The sequence below is a fragment of the Lepidochelys kempii genome, chromosome 3 (genome assembly GCF_965140265.1).
Source record: "Lepidochelys kempii isolate rLepKem1 chromosome 3, rLepKem1.hap2, whole genome shotgun sequence".
NCBI classification, from domain to species: Eukaryota; Metazoa; Chordata; order Testudines; family Cheloniidae; genus Lepidochelys; species Lepidochelys kempii.
This window is the reverse complement of record NC_133258.1, coordinates 50,441,661-50,456,288: the sequence shown is the minus strand read 5'-3', so window position 1 is coordinate 50,456,288 and position 14,628 is coordinate 50,441,661. Positions and strand designations below refer to the sequence as shown.

At 39.5% G+C, this 14,628-nt stretch overlaps 1 protein-coding gene across 5 annotated transcripts in view; it reads right to left on the bottom strand.

Annotated features, from left to right (window-relative positions):
* Window positions 1–14,628, bottom strand: part of PHF3 (PHD finger protein 3) — an 80,457-nt gene that overhangs the window by 16,475 nt on the left and 49,354 nt on the right. For 4 of the 5 annotated variants that reach the window (XM_073336349.1, XM_073336353.1, XM_073336352.1 and 1 more), the window contains 6 exons: window positions 12,973–13,132; window positions 12,743–12,899; window positions 11,297–11,413; window positions 5,509–5,640; window positions 4,804–4,939; window positions 3,783–3,978 (listed from right to left, as the gene is read on the bottom strand). In XM_073336349.1, coding sequence (XP_073192450.1) covers window positions 3,783–3,978; window positions 4,804–4,939; window positions 5,509–5,640; window positions 11,297–11,413; window positions 12,743–12,899; window positions 12,973–13,132 — 898 coding nt within the window. The remainder of the gene's footprint in view (window positions 1–3,782; window positions 3,979–4,803; window positions 4,940–5,508; window positions 5,641–11,296; window positions 11,414–12,742; window positions 12,900–12,972; window positions 13,133–14,628) is intronic. The other variant, XM_073336350.1, reaches the window with a different exon arrangement.

The following is a 14,628-nucleotide window of genomic DNA, read 5'->3' as shown; positions in this document are numbered from 1 at the left end:
CTAAAGAAAACAGGGGTTAAAAAAAAATAATGATTAGACTTATAAATATATGTGATCAGGAAAATTTGTGCAACACTTGAAATCCACCTCACTAAAAGTAACTATATTGAAGTAAGTTCTGGAGCATCATTAGAATCATAGGGTTAGAAGGGTCATTAAGTCTATTGCAGGGTATTGCATTTTTGGTTAGTTATTTTGTTGAGGGACTTGTGTAGTTGATCATAAGGGAAAGGGGCAGACAGCCAGATATCTGAGCTTCCAGCACAGTTTCTAAAAATTACATGAAGGGCTGGCAGGTAACATAGTACATTATTTTGCCAGTCTCTCTTCTAAGGCTACTCAATTTCTCCAGATTGAAAAGATATTTTGCAGAGAGAGCTACAAGTGTACCTTTACAGGTTTTTCAAACTTATTTTTTTAAACCTTGTCCATCTGCCACTCCCCACTGTTATCACCACACCCCTCTTCTGCATCACAACATCTGTCCTTCCCCCTCCCTTCTCTCCACTGACTCCATGTCCCCATCCTGGTATCCTCTCCCCTCTACAGTTTTCATCAGCTCTACTTGCTCTTCTCCTTCTCCATCCCAATCTCCACCCCAACACACACAAAGATCCCACATCCACACCCTCCTCTTTATTTCTGATGACATTTGCTCAACTTCCAGCCTCTCTTTATTTCCACCACCTCCGCATCCCACAACCAGCCCCACCCCTCTCATGTCACCATTCCTAACCTCACACACATCCCCTTTGTTCCCCACTCCCTTCTCTCACTTTCTCTGGGGCGCCCGCTCCATCTTTAAAAAGATCAGAGCCATCCACAATCAAAACCATCTATTAATATATTGCTCCCTTCCACTTCTAGCTCAAAGAAACCTTGATCCCTTCATCTGACTCGACCTTTGCAGCTGCCCTCTCTCACAGAAGCCTATCGTCTCACATTTTCCTCCCTGAATCTGACGGTGGTGGGGGCGTTTAGCTTTTCCTCTCCCAGGCCTGTCACTTCCAACGCCACCCCCTCCTGTCACTTCTCATGGCCTCATCTTTTGAAGAGCACTGACTCCTCTCCTCTCCATGTTGCTGTCAATTCCTATCAGCCCAAATCCTCCTGTTCAGCCTTCCACTCTGATTTCAACTCCTGGCTCTCACCTTCTCTCCACACAATTTCCTACACTGATCCCCAGTGACTTCAAATTCCACATTTATAACCCACCAACTCCTTAGCTGCAAGTTTCCTTGCTCTCCTCCTCTAACCACTCCACTTGCCCCAATGACCAACCCATCTCCTGATCTCTCTCACCACCTCTCTCATCCCTTCTATTCTCCTTAAACGGTCACTCTCCTCTGGCTCCTTTCCCTCATAAGGCTAACCTGCTTCAGTCTCTCCCATCTTAAAAAAAGCCCACCCTTGACCTCATTTGTCTCTCTAACTACTGTACCCTCTCCCTTCTATCTCTAAGATCACTGAATGTGCTAATTACAATCATGGTCTGAAGTTCTCCTCCTCCAATTTCATCCCAGATCCTCTATACTTTGATTTCCACTCTCACCAAAGTCTATTAATGACCTCTTCATATCCAAATTTCAGAACCAGTACTCCATCCTCATTCTCCTTGACCTGGTCAGCCACTTTTGATGCAGCTGACCATATTCTTTTTCTTGAAATCTTGTCCTTCCTTAGCTTCCATGACTCTGTCCTCTCATAGTTCTCCTACCTACACATCACTTTCATCACTTTTGCTGACCAACTCCACCCCCATTAAATTATATGCATGCCCAACATGTACAGTAACACAATTCACACCACTGCACTAGAACATAATCTTAATTCCAACCTCAGCAACATCAACATACATGTCTTTTAGGCATCCCTGCACTGGTGAACTGAACAATGCATTATTTTCCAATGAGAAAATGTAAGGATGGAGTTAAGGTTTGTAATCACTGCAACCTATGCAATGTTTTATTTATACGAAAGAGCATATCATGTTTTACAGATAGTCCATGCCTAACAAAAAATGTACAACCTCAACTATGCACAAATGCATGAATTATAAACAGCCACATAAAGTTAAAGTAAACTAATCAGACAATGCTAACTATGAAGAAATCTGTAAAGAATAGAATCTCAAATCCCACAAACTAATCTCAATCAAACAAAATCCTGAGGGCCTGATTTTCAAAGGTGCTGAGCGTCCTCAAAACCCCTTAACATCAACTAGAGCTTCAGGGAATCAGCATTTCTGAAAATTAGGCCCTGAATGAATGCACTCAAAAATATCAACACACTTAGGCTTTATTTGATTAGGAGAGATTTATATGAATCCTAGGGTCAATGGGCACCCCCAGATCCTCTCGATTAGGGACTTTCAACAAGAGAGTCCCCAGCTGATCATTACTGTCAGGAGAGAGAGAGACAGACATGATGGGGGACCGGGGGCAGGAGAGGGGAGGAACTGTCTCCAGGACAGCTAGAATTCCCGTATTTAGCTTTATACATCAAAAGTAGAAACCAAGTCATATTTAGCTTTATATATCAAAACCAATGCAATCTTTAACAAAGAGCTTTACCTTTACACTTTGCCATGTCATTTATAGGCACGTTTCGCATCCATTATCAGAAAATGTACAGTGGATCAATTTAATGAATAATGATAAAGAATATGGCAAACTGAAGTTTAGATTCTTTGACGGCTGGAGGGGGAGATTTAATTGAAAATTCTTAAAGAAACAAACACCACTTTTGGAAAATTGCATTTTTCCTATTATTTTGAAATATTTTATAACCGCAATTGGTCTGTCAAAGTAATGCCACTTTACACTAGAAGAGGTACAAAAAGCCAGTTACTTAAAGAAGCAGTTAGACAGTTTGATCACTGTGACGGGGTATACTAGACCCTCTGAGGCCCCCTGCTAGAGGCCTCCTGGCCCTGCCACACGCCACCCCAGAGAAGGGCAGTGGACAGGGTCCTCCAAGCTGCCTAGAGTGGCTATGTGGGACACGGACAATCAGAAAGGGGCTGCAGGGAGCAGCCAATCAGGGTCCAGCAGGCTCATATAAGAAGAGCTGCAGGGCCAGAGTGAGTTCATTTCCCTGCTGGAGCTGGATGGGCATGAATAGTGTGTGGCTGCCTGAGGGAGCTACAGGACCTTGGACAGGACAGTTCTGACAGAAGCCAGGGAGAACAAGAAAGAGCTCTGGACTGGTGGCTGAGACTCCATCAGGACAAAGCCCTGAAGTAACGGTGCAGAAGGTGCAGGGCTGCAGGGAAGTGGCCCGGGGAATTAGAGCAGTGGCACAGCTTAAAGGGACACAGCAGATGGCTGCTATCTACAGGGTGCCTGAGCTTGGACCTCCCCCACTCCCACTAGCCACTGGGGGAAGTGGCCTGGATTTTGAGGCACCCCAAAAGGGAAACTGGAAACTCTTTAGTGGCCCAGCTGAAGAGCTGGGGCCTGAACCGCCCAGATAGGGTGAGGACATTGCCTCCCAGGGGAAGCCCTGCAGTATGGCTCAATACCAGAGCTGAGATCATTGACTACAGGACTAATTAAAGACTTAAGCCCAAGGAGGGCCACAGGGAGAGAAAGTAAAGGCCCCCCCACACTTGACTAGGGGGTGCTTGTGAGAGGTGAGTGCACCCCACTAGTCACACAGCATTCTCTATTTATAATTCATCATATTTCATGTTTTTACTTATCATATTACTTACATTAATCTTAGCTTGACAGATCATAAGGTTTTTTTTAATATGGATATCACAAGAAGTTTATTGTTACCTTGGGATAGATGAGAATGCTGGCTTTGACAATTCTTGTTTATCATCTTCTAATAATTCTGAGGCTAAAATATTTGACGTTGCAGAAAGTGCATCTGCTATGTTTTCTGCTTCATTGTCTGATTGTTTACGTGCAACTCCTACAGACACTTTCACATTTTTTGCAGAAAGGTCATCAGTAGGTGGTGCCATTCGACCTTGAGAAAGTGAATTAAAAAAATTATTTTCTACTAATGAAGAATTGGTCTTTATCTGAAAATATGGAATAGATTCCAAACACTATCGAAGCTGGATGAGCTAAAGGAAAGCTAGAGCAGCAATGAGACAGGCACTGTTCCTATGGGAGCGCCTTCATTGACCATGCCACCCTATCAACTTTCATACTGTCTGTAGGCCTTGCTGGACCATGACTAACCAAAGTCAGGAGGTGAACTAATGCAGGACTTGACAGAATACCAGCTAACCAAGTAAGCACATTCCTGACCTGCAAGGATGGTACAGGAACACTCAGACTCCTCATAAAATAAGGAGGAATGACAGGATAATAGATGAGGATGTTTTGTTCAAACTATAGTGTACAAATACAAGGATGGTCACTAGTAACATATGGAACGTAATAGATAATTTGTTTGCATGAATGTATAAAAGGAGAAGTCATAGGAGGAGGAGCAGCTTTGTACCAGTGTAGCAGACAACACTAGGTTGACTGTAACGTTACCTTGCCAAGGGCACACGTGTTAAGTGTCCCTGTGACCTGCTGGACAGGGTGCTAATATTGTGTTTTGCTGACAATAAACCTGGCCAAGCCTTCGTTACCAAGCCAAGCCTGTGAACTTTCTTTATGAGCAACACACCAAGGTCTGCTGAATCAGCAAACTATGCTGGTGTAGCTAACACCAGTGCTCCATGAACAGCATAGGAGCTGTTTTTTTTTTGTTTTTTTTTTTACTTTTAAGATCTATGCTTGGAAAGCATTACTTATGTGGTAAGTGTTAATTTTAATATGCTTTTACTATAATTACCTATGCAGATTTTACAGTTAAGATCAAAGAGATGATTTTTGTGTTGACTTGTTGTGTCTGGAAATGAAGATTCATCTACTTCTTTATCTTTTTCAATCTCTTCTGTCTTTTCTACCAGCTTTACCATAGTAGGTTCCTATGAAAGGTAAAGCAATCAATTTCCGTTAAGAGAAGACAACAACAACATTTATGCTCCATCAGAAATTCTTAATTGTAATATTATTTCAATTACCTCAGAGTCAACCACTTGGAAACTTTCAACACTTTCTTCTTCTCAAGTGAGATGTTTGCTTTGGTTACAGTTTATTATTTAAAAAAAACAAAACACCACACACGTGCACACATACCACAAGCATTTCAAAAGCTTTAAGAAAAGTGAGGATATCAAATTTCATGATTTCGCCACAGTAATAAATTAAGGTACAATTTAAAACCTGACTGTTGCCAGAGATCATAAGATAAAGAACACAACAAAAAGCCCTTAAAATTTAGGAGTTGAACCACTACTAAAACTCTCTGTGTATAAAGAACAAAATTTAATTTAGTTATTTATTTTTATTATACTTTTAAAATAAAATGATATATAAACCATTTGTATTATTTATGCACGATAATTAAATATTGCTTCCCCCCTCCCCTTTTTTTTTTTTTTTTAAAACAAAATCAGCCTTCCCTTAGAATTAAAATAAAGTCCCACTTATTTACCTGAATTTCCATAGCTACTTCTTGTTCTTTTATTGGAGCATCACTCTCAATTTCTATTTCTCCTTTATGAGTAATTTTTGTTATTGGTCGCCTTTCGACTTCCCTCTGCTCTTTCTCAATCATTTCAATTGTCTATAAAACAGTAATATTAAATATACTTACACTACATTAGAAGTGATATGGAAGTGAATGCTTGGAATCTGAAATACTGAAATAGGACAAAGAATTCCAGCTCACAGGTAATTTTAAGGAAGGCCCTTTTGTGAAAGGCAAGTAGTTTCATGAAATACATACCCACTACAGTGTGTCAAATCTTCACCTGCCGTGCCAATGACTGCTTATCATATATCCATGTATCAAAATAAATTACAAGCAAGTCCCTTTCCACACATTTCAGGACATGCTACTTTAAGTTTTCAATAGGTAAAGAAAATTTTGCTACCCCTTTCCACAGAGTATATGTGTGTGTTTATCTATATAAATAGATAGAGGACAAACTAAGAGATGTAGCATTTTTCTATTGTTTCATTCTTAATCACACAGTCCCAATCTGGTTAATGGATTTCATATATTATCTACAGAACAAATATCTATCTGCCAAACAATTCTGTTAAGGATCACTTGATGAATTTTGCAACAGGTTCCATCACAGAGTCAAAAAGGAGAGAACCATCAGCATGTTCTGAAACACATTCCATATGGTAGACAACTATTATTGCTCCACCAGGAACATATTTCAAGAATAGGATAACTTGCCTTGCCTCTCCTATTGAGTTAAAGAACTCAATAAGCTCTATTTTTAAAGAGAATGAATCATTATATTTGCTCTAAGATAATTCTTTTGCCCAGTGCATGAGACTTTTAATGCAATTATAATGGCAAGACTGAAAAGCTTTACACATGAGGGCTTTACAATTAAGGTATTTTCAGTTACATCTGCACAGTACCTAGCACAATGTGGCTTGGACTTCTAGAAGTAATAAAAATTTCCATTTTCTCACTATATCTACTTATTTCTTTACCAACCCTTATAGAGGCAGTACCACTCCTAATTACAAAAACACCTGTCAGCTTGTTAGCACAGGTAATTTGCTACTGTAACAAAAGCCCCTAGTTTCTCTGGTGTATGGCAGAACAAGTTAAGTCTAAATTTTCCAGCAAGGCCTCCGGTGTAGCAGATCAGAAATTCTGTGGCAGCCTCAGAAAATTATATCAGTACAGTATCCCTGGTTATTGGAGAGGCACAGGAAGTAGTTTTAGATAAGTACATTAATTCTTTGGGGCGGGGAACTTTTTTTGTTTGTACAGTGCCTTGCACAATTGGGTCTCGGCCCATGACTGGGACTCCAAGGCACTACTACAATACAAACAATAAAAACTGAAATATTTAATCTTGAAATTTAAATCATCATTGAGTTTCAGAGTAAGCATCCCATTGTGCAGAACAAGGGCTGCTCACACTTCTCCAAGGTTTCATTGTGGCTGCAAACTCAGCCAAACAGCACTTAATTGGCTTACACCAATTCTGAGCTGGCACATTTTCTTCACAATCATGTAGACCAGAAACTTTTTTTAAAATGAAATCTTAGATTCTGGTGCACAATTCTACAGCAGGGGATGGGTTTTGCAGTCACAATCAAACACAGGAACCTGAGTATCATTCAGTTTACTGTGAAGAAGAGAGATTTTAAAAATTGAGATGTCAGGTGATCAAAGTTTGATTATATCTGAGACCACTACTAACCTAAGGGTATAAGTCAATTTACACTGTTTAACTTATGTACCTGCCAACCTTACTACGGGTTCACTCAGGTGGCATATATCAGTTACAAAAATCCTGTGCTCACAAAACTGCCTATTCAACACAACATTTGCTCTCTGTATTAAGATTAAATTCTCAGCATTCTCCACAGACTATTCATGATAAATCCACTGCCAGCTGTGAACCCTGTCGTGAAAGACTGACTATAGGCATCAGAGTTTCATGACCAACCAGCCAGAGAATCAGGAGGAGTTACCACAATTACAAGAAGATGCATTCCATATCACAAGTGCCTAGAATGCAAGCAACAGTACAAATTATCCAGCTAATGATTTAACTCATGAGGGCCAAGTTTATCTGGATTCACATACATGCAAAACTGTTTTACAACTTTACAACAAATACTATGGGGACCCACATCTTCAGCTGGTGTAAAATAATGTAGTGATACTGAACTCAGCAGTTTAAGTTACTCCAACTGCTTCAGATTTGTCAGGAGCTGTAGGTAAGGCTAAGATTTTGTCCAGGATATTTTTAGTAAAAGTCAGGGAAAGGTCACGACTTCCGTGAATTTTTCTTTTTTGCCCATGACCTGTCCCTGACTTTTACTAAAAATATTCTGGACAAACTAGGGATCTGTGGATCCCTACACCGTCTGAAGGGGGGCAGCTGTGCAGGGGCTAGGAGCCCCCTGCAGCAGCTGAGGGCTGCAAGGTAAACCTGCCACCTGCAGCTCCAGGGGTCCCCTGCTGCCTGTGGGGGCTGCAAATTGCAGGGTACCCCCATCACCTGCAACTCCGGGGACCTGCTGCAGCAGGGAGCTTGGGGGTGCCACCGCTGCCACCCGGGAATTTCCTTACCGCCCAGGAGCCCCACAACCTCTATGACTAAATTGTAGTCTTAGCTGTACGATATAAAGGCTTACATTAAATTAAAAAGAAAAAAATACATAGTTCTGTATGTCATAAGAACTCAAGAATGGCCATATTGGGTCCATCTAGCCCAGTATCCTGTCTTCCAACTGTAGGCAATGGCAGATGCTTCAGAGAGAATGAACAGAACAGGTAATCATCAAGTGATCTGTCTCCTGCTGCCCATTCCCAGCTTCTGGCAAACAGAGGCTAGGGACACCGTCCCTGGCGATCCTGGCTAATAGCCATTGATGGACCTATCCTCCATGAACTTCGCTAGTTTTTTTTTTTTTTTTTTTTTTTTTTAAAACGCTGTTATAGTCTTGGCCTTCACAATATCCTCTGGCAAAGAGTTCCACAGGTTGACAGTGCGTCGTATGAAGAAATACTTTTTTTTGTTTTAAACCTGCTGCCTATTAATTTCATTTTGGGACCCCTATTTCTTGTGTTATGAGAAGGAGTAAATAACAACACTTCCTTATTTACTTTCTCCACACCAGTCATGATTTTGTATGCCTCTATCATATCCACCCCCTTAGTCATCTCTTTTCCAAGCTGAAAAATCCCAGTCTTATTAATCTCTCCTCATATGGAAGCTGTTGCATAACCCTAAATCATTTTTGTTGCCCTTTTCTGAACCTTTCTAATTCCAATATATCTTTTTTAGATGGAGCAAACACATCTGCATACTGTATTCAAGATGTGAGCACACCAGGGATTTATATAGACACAATATGATATTTTCTGTCTTCTTTATGTATCCCTTTCTTAATAATTCCCAACATTGTTAGGTTTGGTTTTGTTTTTTGACAGCCACTGCACATTGAGTGAAAATTATTTCACTTAGATCATATTTTCAGAGAACTATCCACAATGACTCCAAGATCTCTTTGAGTGGTAACAGTTTATTTAGACCCAGTTGTTTTATAGTTCAAGTTTGTTAGAACTCATAGGAAGGCCTTGGGAAAAAAATGGCTTATTTGGAAAAACTGGACCAGAAAGATAACTGATAAGATAGAAGGAAGTAGAGGCCCCAATTATTAAAGATAGTTAATAAGATTGTGCATGTTGAACTAATCCTGACTGCAAATTGGCCAAAATCTGATTTTTACCTAAGTCAGCAACAGAATATGACATCATTTGTTTGTTAAAGGATAAAAAAGGATGAACTCTTAGAAGGTTCATTGCTAATACCTGCCTGATTAAGTTGGAGCTGTCCAACATAGGTCTAAGCACTCCTGGGTTTAGTCTTGGTTAGTAACTTGATCAAACGTTTACATTTTGTTACTGTTTGGATGCAGTAAATTGTTTATTATTCAGACAATTAGTAACTTTTAAAGCAACTGTATAAATATCATTTGGTCTTGGATTTAATAAAGGAATTTATGGTTACATTTGGGTAGTGGTAAAACCTTGCATAAAGAGTAATTCCAACAATGGCAGACAATTTTGTTTATCCAATTAGATTTTCAAGGTAGTATCCACACAAACAGAGCCTCAAACTCAATTAGGAAATTAAAAAAAATAATGTGTATTGCAGTGTTCCCTCTAATTTTTCCCACACATGTGGGGAATTAATTCTGTTATGTGCACCAATATGGAGGTCTGGGGGGATTGGACTGGGGGAGGGGCACCTCTTCCCCATCCACAGCAGGTCCATGGGTGGCTGGGCTGGGGCCAGGGGAGGGGCACCTCTTCCCAGGCCGTGACAGGTCCATCCGCAACCCAGGCCGCCAGTGACAGTCTGCTGCTTTGTGCTCCCTGGGTGAGCCCTCACCAGCGGCCCAGAGGAGAGACAGCAACTGTGGGCTCCATTCCTCACCTTCCCCCCCTTCCAAGCAGCTGGCTGAGAGGAGCAGGGGAGGGGGCGGAAAGGAGCGGGGTGGGGAGGGCCTGGAGAGGAGCAGCGCTGCGGCCACTGGGTTGCAGCACAAGTGAAGCTGAGCCATGAGGCTGGGCGGGCGGCCCAAGGGGCATCGCTCCCCACCGCAGCCCTGAGCACCTACGTGGCGTTTAATAGGCAGCTTAGAGGAAATTTAGGTTTCTTCCCGATAAAATATGACCATCTGTAATCTCATTTTCAACCTATGGCCAGAGTAATATAGCTGCAAGAGGCTTAAATGTGGATGTCTATTTTCAGATTACCAATGCTTTTCACACTAAACTATCAAACTCCCTATAATTTGAAGAAATTATTTCACTTTAGATCATTCTCTCAAAACTGAGAAGTCAGATTTTTAGCCTCTACTTACATTTTTGTCGGTGCAGGGTACTGCTCTGATATCAGTTGTGTGTCAGACATCAATAAGAGACACCCAAGCTGCTAGGTTAGGATTGTCAGATATGAAAAGTGTCTCCCCTCTTGAGGAAATCTGTATAACTGTGAGGGTGACTCCAGAATCTTGCTACTGTATGAGGGTGAGGAGCAATGTTCCCTCTAATTTTTGACAGGCCGTGTGCGCAAAAAATTTCTTCTGTGCAAATCTTTGTGCGAGCAGTGTTTTGCCATGTGTGCGGGGTTTAGGATCTGTGCACGCATGCACATGCTTAGAGGGAACAGTGGTGCAGAGGAAGAAATCAATCTTAAGACAGAACAGAAGGAGAGGAGTAGAAGCATCTGTACCAGGAAGGGGAAAATATACGACTCCTGGTTTGGATGCAGAAGCTACCCCCTTACTTCACTGACACTACAGTTCAGTGAACCCTGCTTACCAACTCATCTTCCCTTTCAAAGCAGCAACTGTCTGCAACTCTCACTTGGAGAGACTGTGGGCTTCTTGGACTGCCAATCAGTATCAAATAGTTGGTTCACCTACTTTAAACCCTTCTCACCACAAAATGACTCAAATGATCCCATACTCCAGCTCTTCACTCTTCTTTTCAAATACACCTTTGAATGTAATAGTTACTACATTCACTTCTCTGGGCTTAGTGGATGGGAGTACAGTCTCCGCCCTTCCTTCCTCTCCTCAGCCAAGTCAAGTCCTATCCAATCGGATTTTTTTCAATAAGTATTTTGAATTTCTGAAAGTGTACAGGTAACTTGAAAACCAAATAAAGTTGAAAGATCTCATTCTACACATCTCATTCTACAACTGTAGTTGACAAATCTTACGTGTCTGTTTTCTCTTTGTCTCCAAGCAGCTAGCTCTTTAGAAGCCAGCTCTTCTGGGCTCATTCTTATGAGATGATCAGGGGTAACCTCTCCTTTCAGTACTCTCTTAAATAATATCTGGAAGAAGGATAAACATTAACTAGTGCTGTTAAAAAAAAAAGTTGATTTCTAACAACAAATCAATAAGCAGCAAATTAAAACAACTAGAGTCGCAGAATAACCTTTGGGAATATATTCTATACTTAATGCCAGCACCATACATTCTTATCTATAACCCATTATTCCTGGGAATACATATTACTTTACAGCTATTTCAGACCTTAAGAGGTATTACTGTGAAAAACATTAATGGGTTTTGTAGAGGGAAACAATTCTGTAGGCCATTAATTGTTTTCCCCACAACAAAGCCAGAAATTGGTTAAACTTTTTTTCTTTAAACATTTCACATTTACAATTACGGAAACACATAAGATGATGTTCAAAAGGAAAATTAGCTTAGACCTAATGCATCAGTAATTTCATAAAATATATTTTTTCAGATCTTTAAAAAGAATGTAGCAAATTCCATACAGTACTCAGCAGAAAAAGGGTTGGAGGAAGAACTATAGAGGCTAGTCTGTACACAGTTTTTATTCCAATTTAAATCATTTCAATTAAATGGGTGTGATCCACTTGGGTAGACGTGTAAAACAGACAAGAAAAACTAGTTCTTTGTACTCCAGAAGGAGGATCTGTAGAACTTTGTGTATTACCCAGCGAACAGTGAGCTCAAGTTTGCATCTTTCAACTAACCTGCATTGAACTTATATAGTAATCTATGTACCAAGACAAGGATACGTAGTTATGGAGGACATACGAGAATGGTGAAACAGAAAATGGTCAAGAACAGAGCAACGGATAGAGTTCCATGAACGAGCACAATTTTCTTGTTAAAAATCCTGACCTTGAGGACAAAAAGAATGATGACCAGTAGTGGGTGGGAGGGAAAGGAGATGATGCAGCCTAATGGAATGTCTTCACACGAAAATGTTATTATAGTAGAGGTGTGGAGACTGATTAGGGGATTGATAATTCTGAAATGAATGGAATAAAGGTGAAATGGAAGGATAGGCTGCTGGACAGAACTGAAAGTGGACATGTGTGAAATGGGGTTATGTGGAAAGCAGTGGCTGAAAGACAGACAGTGAAAGGAGAGAAACAGGCTACAAGGGTTGGACAATGGAAGGAATATGGCAGGATGGGCAAGGAGTCATGAAGAAATGTGGACACTGGAGACTCAAAGGTCTTAACTGAATAGGAAAAGAAGGAAAGAATATGGAGAAAAATGGAAGGAGATGACTTCTATAGAATAAGAGATAGGAAAAGAAGGTGGAGACCAGGATACGAAACACTTAATCAGCTAAAGGATTTCTTTCTGTGAAAGAACTATAGATGAAGAACACATACATTATTTTTGGGATCCTTTAGATTGAACATCAAACTTCTGTATTTGTTCTTATATTTAGAATCTGTGTCCCGAAAAAAAGAAAACAGTTCTTTTTCAATCCTTGTGGCAACTTTTGCTGCTCTTTCCTCAGGAATCTTCAAACTGGAATCTGTAAGTCTGAAAAAAGAGTATAGAATTTTTTAAAATAAATAACTATATACGAAAACAGACAATTCATTTGGTAACGTACCTATACCTTTTCATCAAAATTTCTTTAAGAGACTGCCTGACACTTTGTCTTATCTGATCAGCAGAAGGTTTGGAAGCTGGCACAGCTGGTGGAGGTATATTACCAGTTGCTCCCACTTTCTCAGTTTTCTTTTTCTTGAATTCTTGTTTCTCGTGAACACCTAAATCAAAATATGCTAAAAATTAAAATCTTAAAGACAATTTTACAGTCGCTTACATCTGTTTGTTTGTTTTTGTTTTTTTACATTAAAAAAAACAACAAACAAGGGCCTGAACAGTAAACAAAAAAAACCTACATAAAGGTGACCTAAAAAGAGTAGACAATATATTTGTGATCCATATTTTAAATTGTATGGATAAAGCTTAAAAGGTTTCTTTACAAAAAATAAATATTGAGGGATAAGGGGTGTTTCTACTTATTTTTAAAACACAGGAAATTCAGATCTTATCTATCCGAGAACATTAGGGATAACCAGCAAATTAATGGAAAGATCTTTACGTTTATTCAGACTGTCTTAAAACTCTGGGGGCAGCCGTTGGCTTCTATTTAACACCACCACCCAACAAATGTTTGGAGAAAGAATGTCTTTGTAAAGAGTTTTAAACCATCTCACCCCTTCAAAGACTTAATGACATTACTAAACAAGAGCAGAAAATACAGTTAGTTCCCTGTTGTGTTTTGGGTATTTGTTAAATCAACTACTGCAGGTCTGTTCTAATAATGCAATTTCTGTATTGTACAGTTGAAATGCCTATCAGTATTTTTGAAAGATGATCAAAAAAGAACTGATGTTATTGAGTATATTAATTTACAGCAATGAATCTACATCAGACATGCCTTTGCCTTATGTTCAAAGGAGAATAGTGTGCAATAACGAGAAACTATTTTAAAGTATCAACTTTACTACCTAGAAAAACAAATTGTATTATTTTTATATAGAATACACACATGTTCATTCCTTTCATATATAAAGTGTACTGAAGAAAAATGTCCTTAAAATGTAATTATTTTAAGAAACCATGTACATTATCAGAATCACAAGAAAATTTTCTAAAGACTTCTAGAACAACAGCTCTCAGTTACTGTCACTTTTGATTAAACAAAAATATTCCCAGGATTCTGTAGTCCGTTGTTTTATGGATTTTTTCTTCCACATGTAGCCAACCGAAAAGAAAATAGGCCAGCTTTTATTAGTTTGACTTTATTCAGATGTTCAGCTCTATGAATCTGTCTAAAAATGCACATTTAATTGTTCAGTGAAGTAAACTGAAAATTAACATAGTGGAAAGCACTTATCTGTGCATAAATTTAATTTTAATCTAAACTAAACTTTCCCATGGAAATTGACATTTCTAAACCCATTAGCCCTAAATTTCTTCCCGCTGTTAAACCTGTATGACAGAAGCACGGAAGATTATAAACACTTTCTTATACTAAGCGTCTTTAAACCTACCTTCACAAATTACATCATTTTTCAATTAAATTGCACCTCCAGCATGGTGGAAAAATTTTCAGTTGTGATCCTTTTAATTATACAACTCGTAGGTTATTTATGTTTCTAAGCATACGAAATTTCAAAAAGCAGCAATAAATTAAATTGGCAGTCTTTTCCATGTAAGAATTTATGAGAAAAAGAATAAAAACTATTTGCTTTCA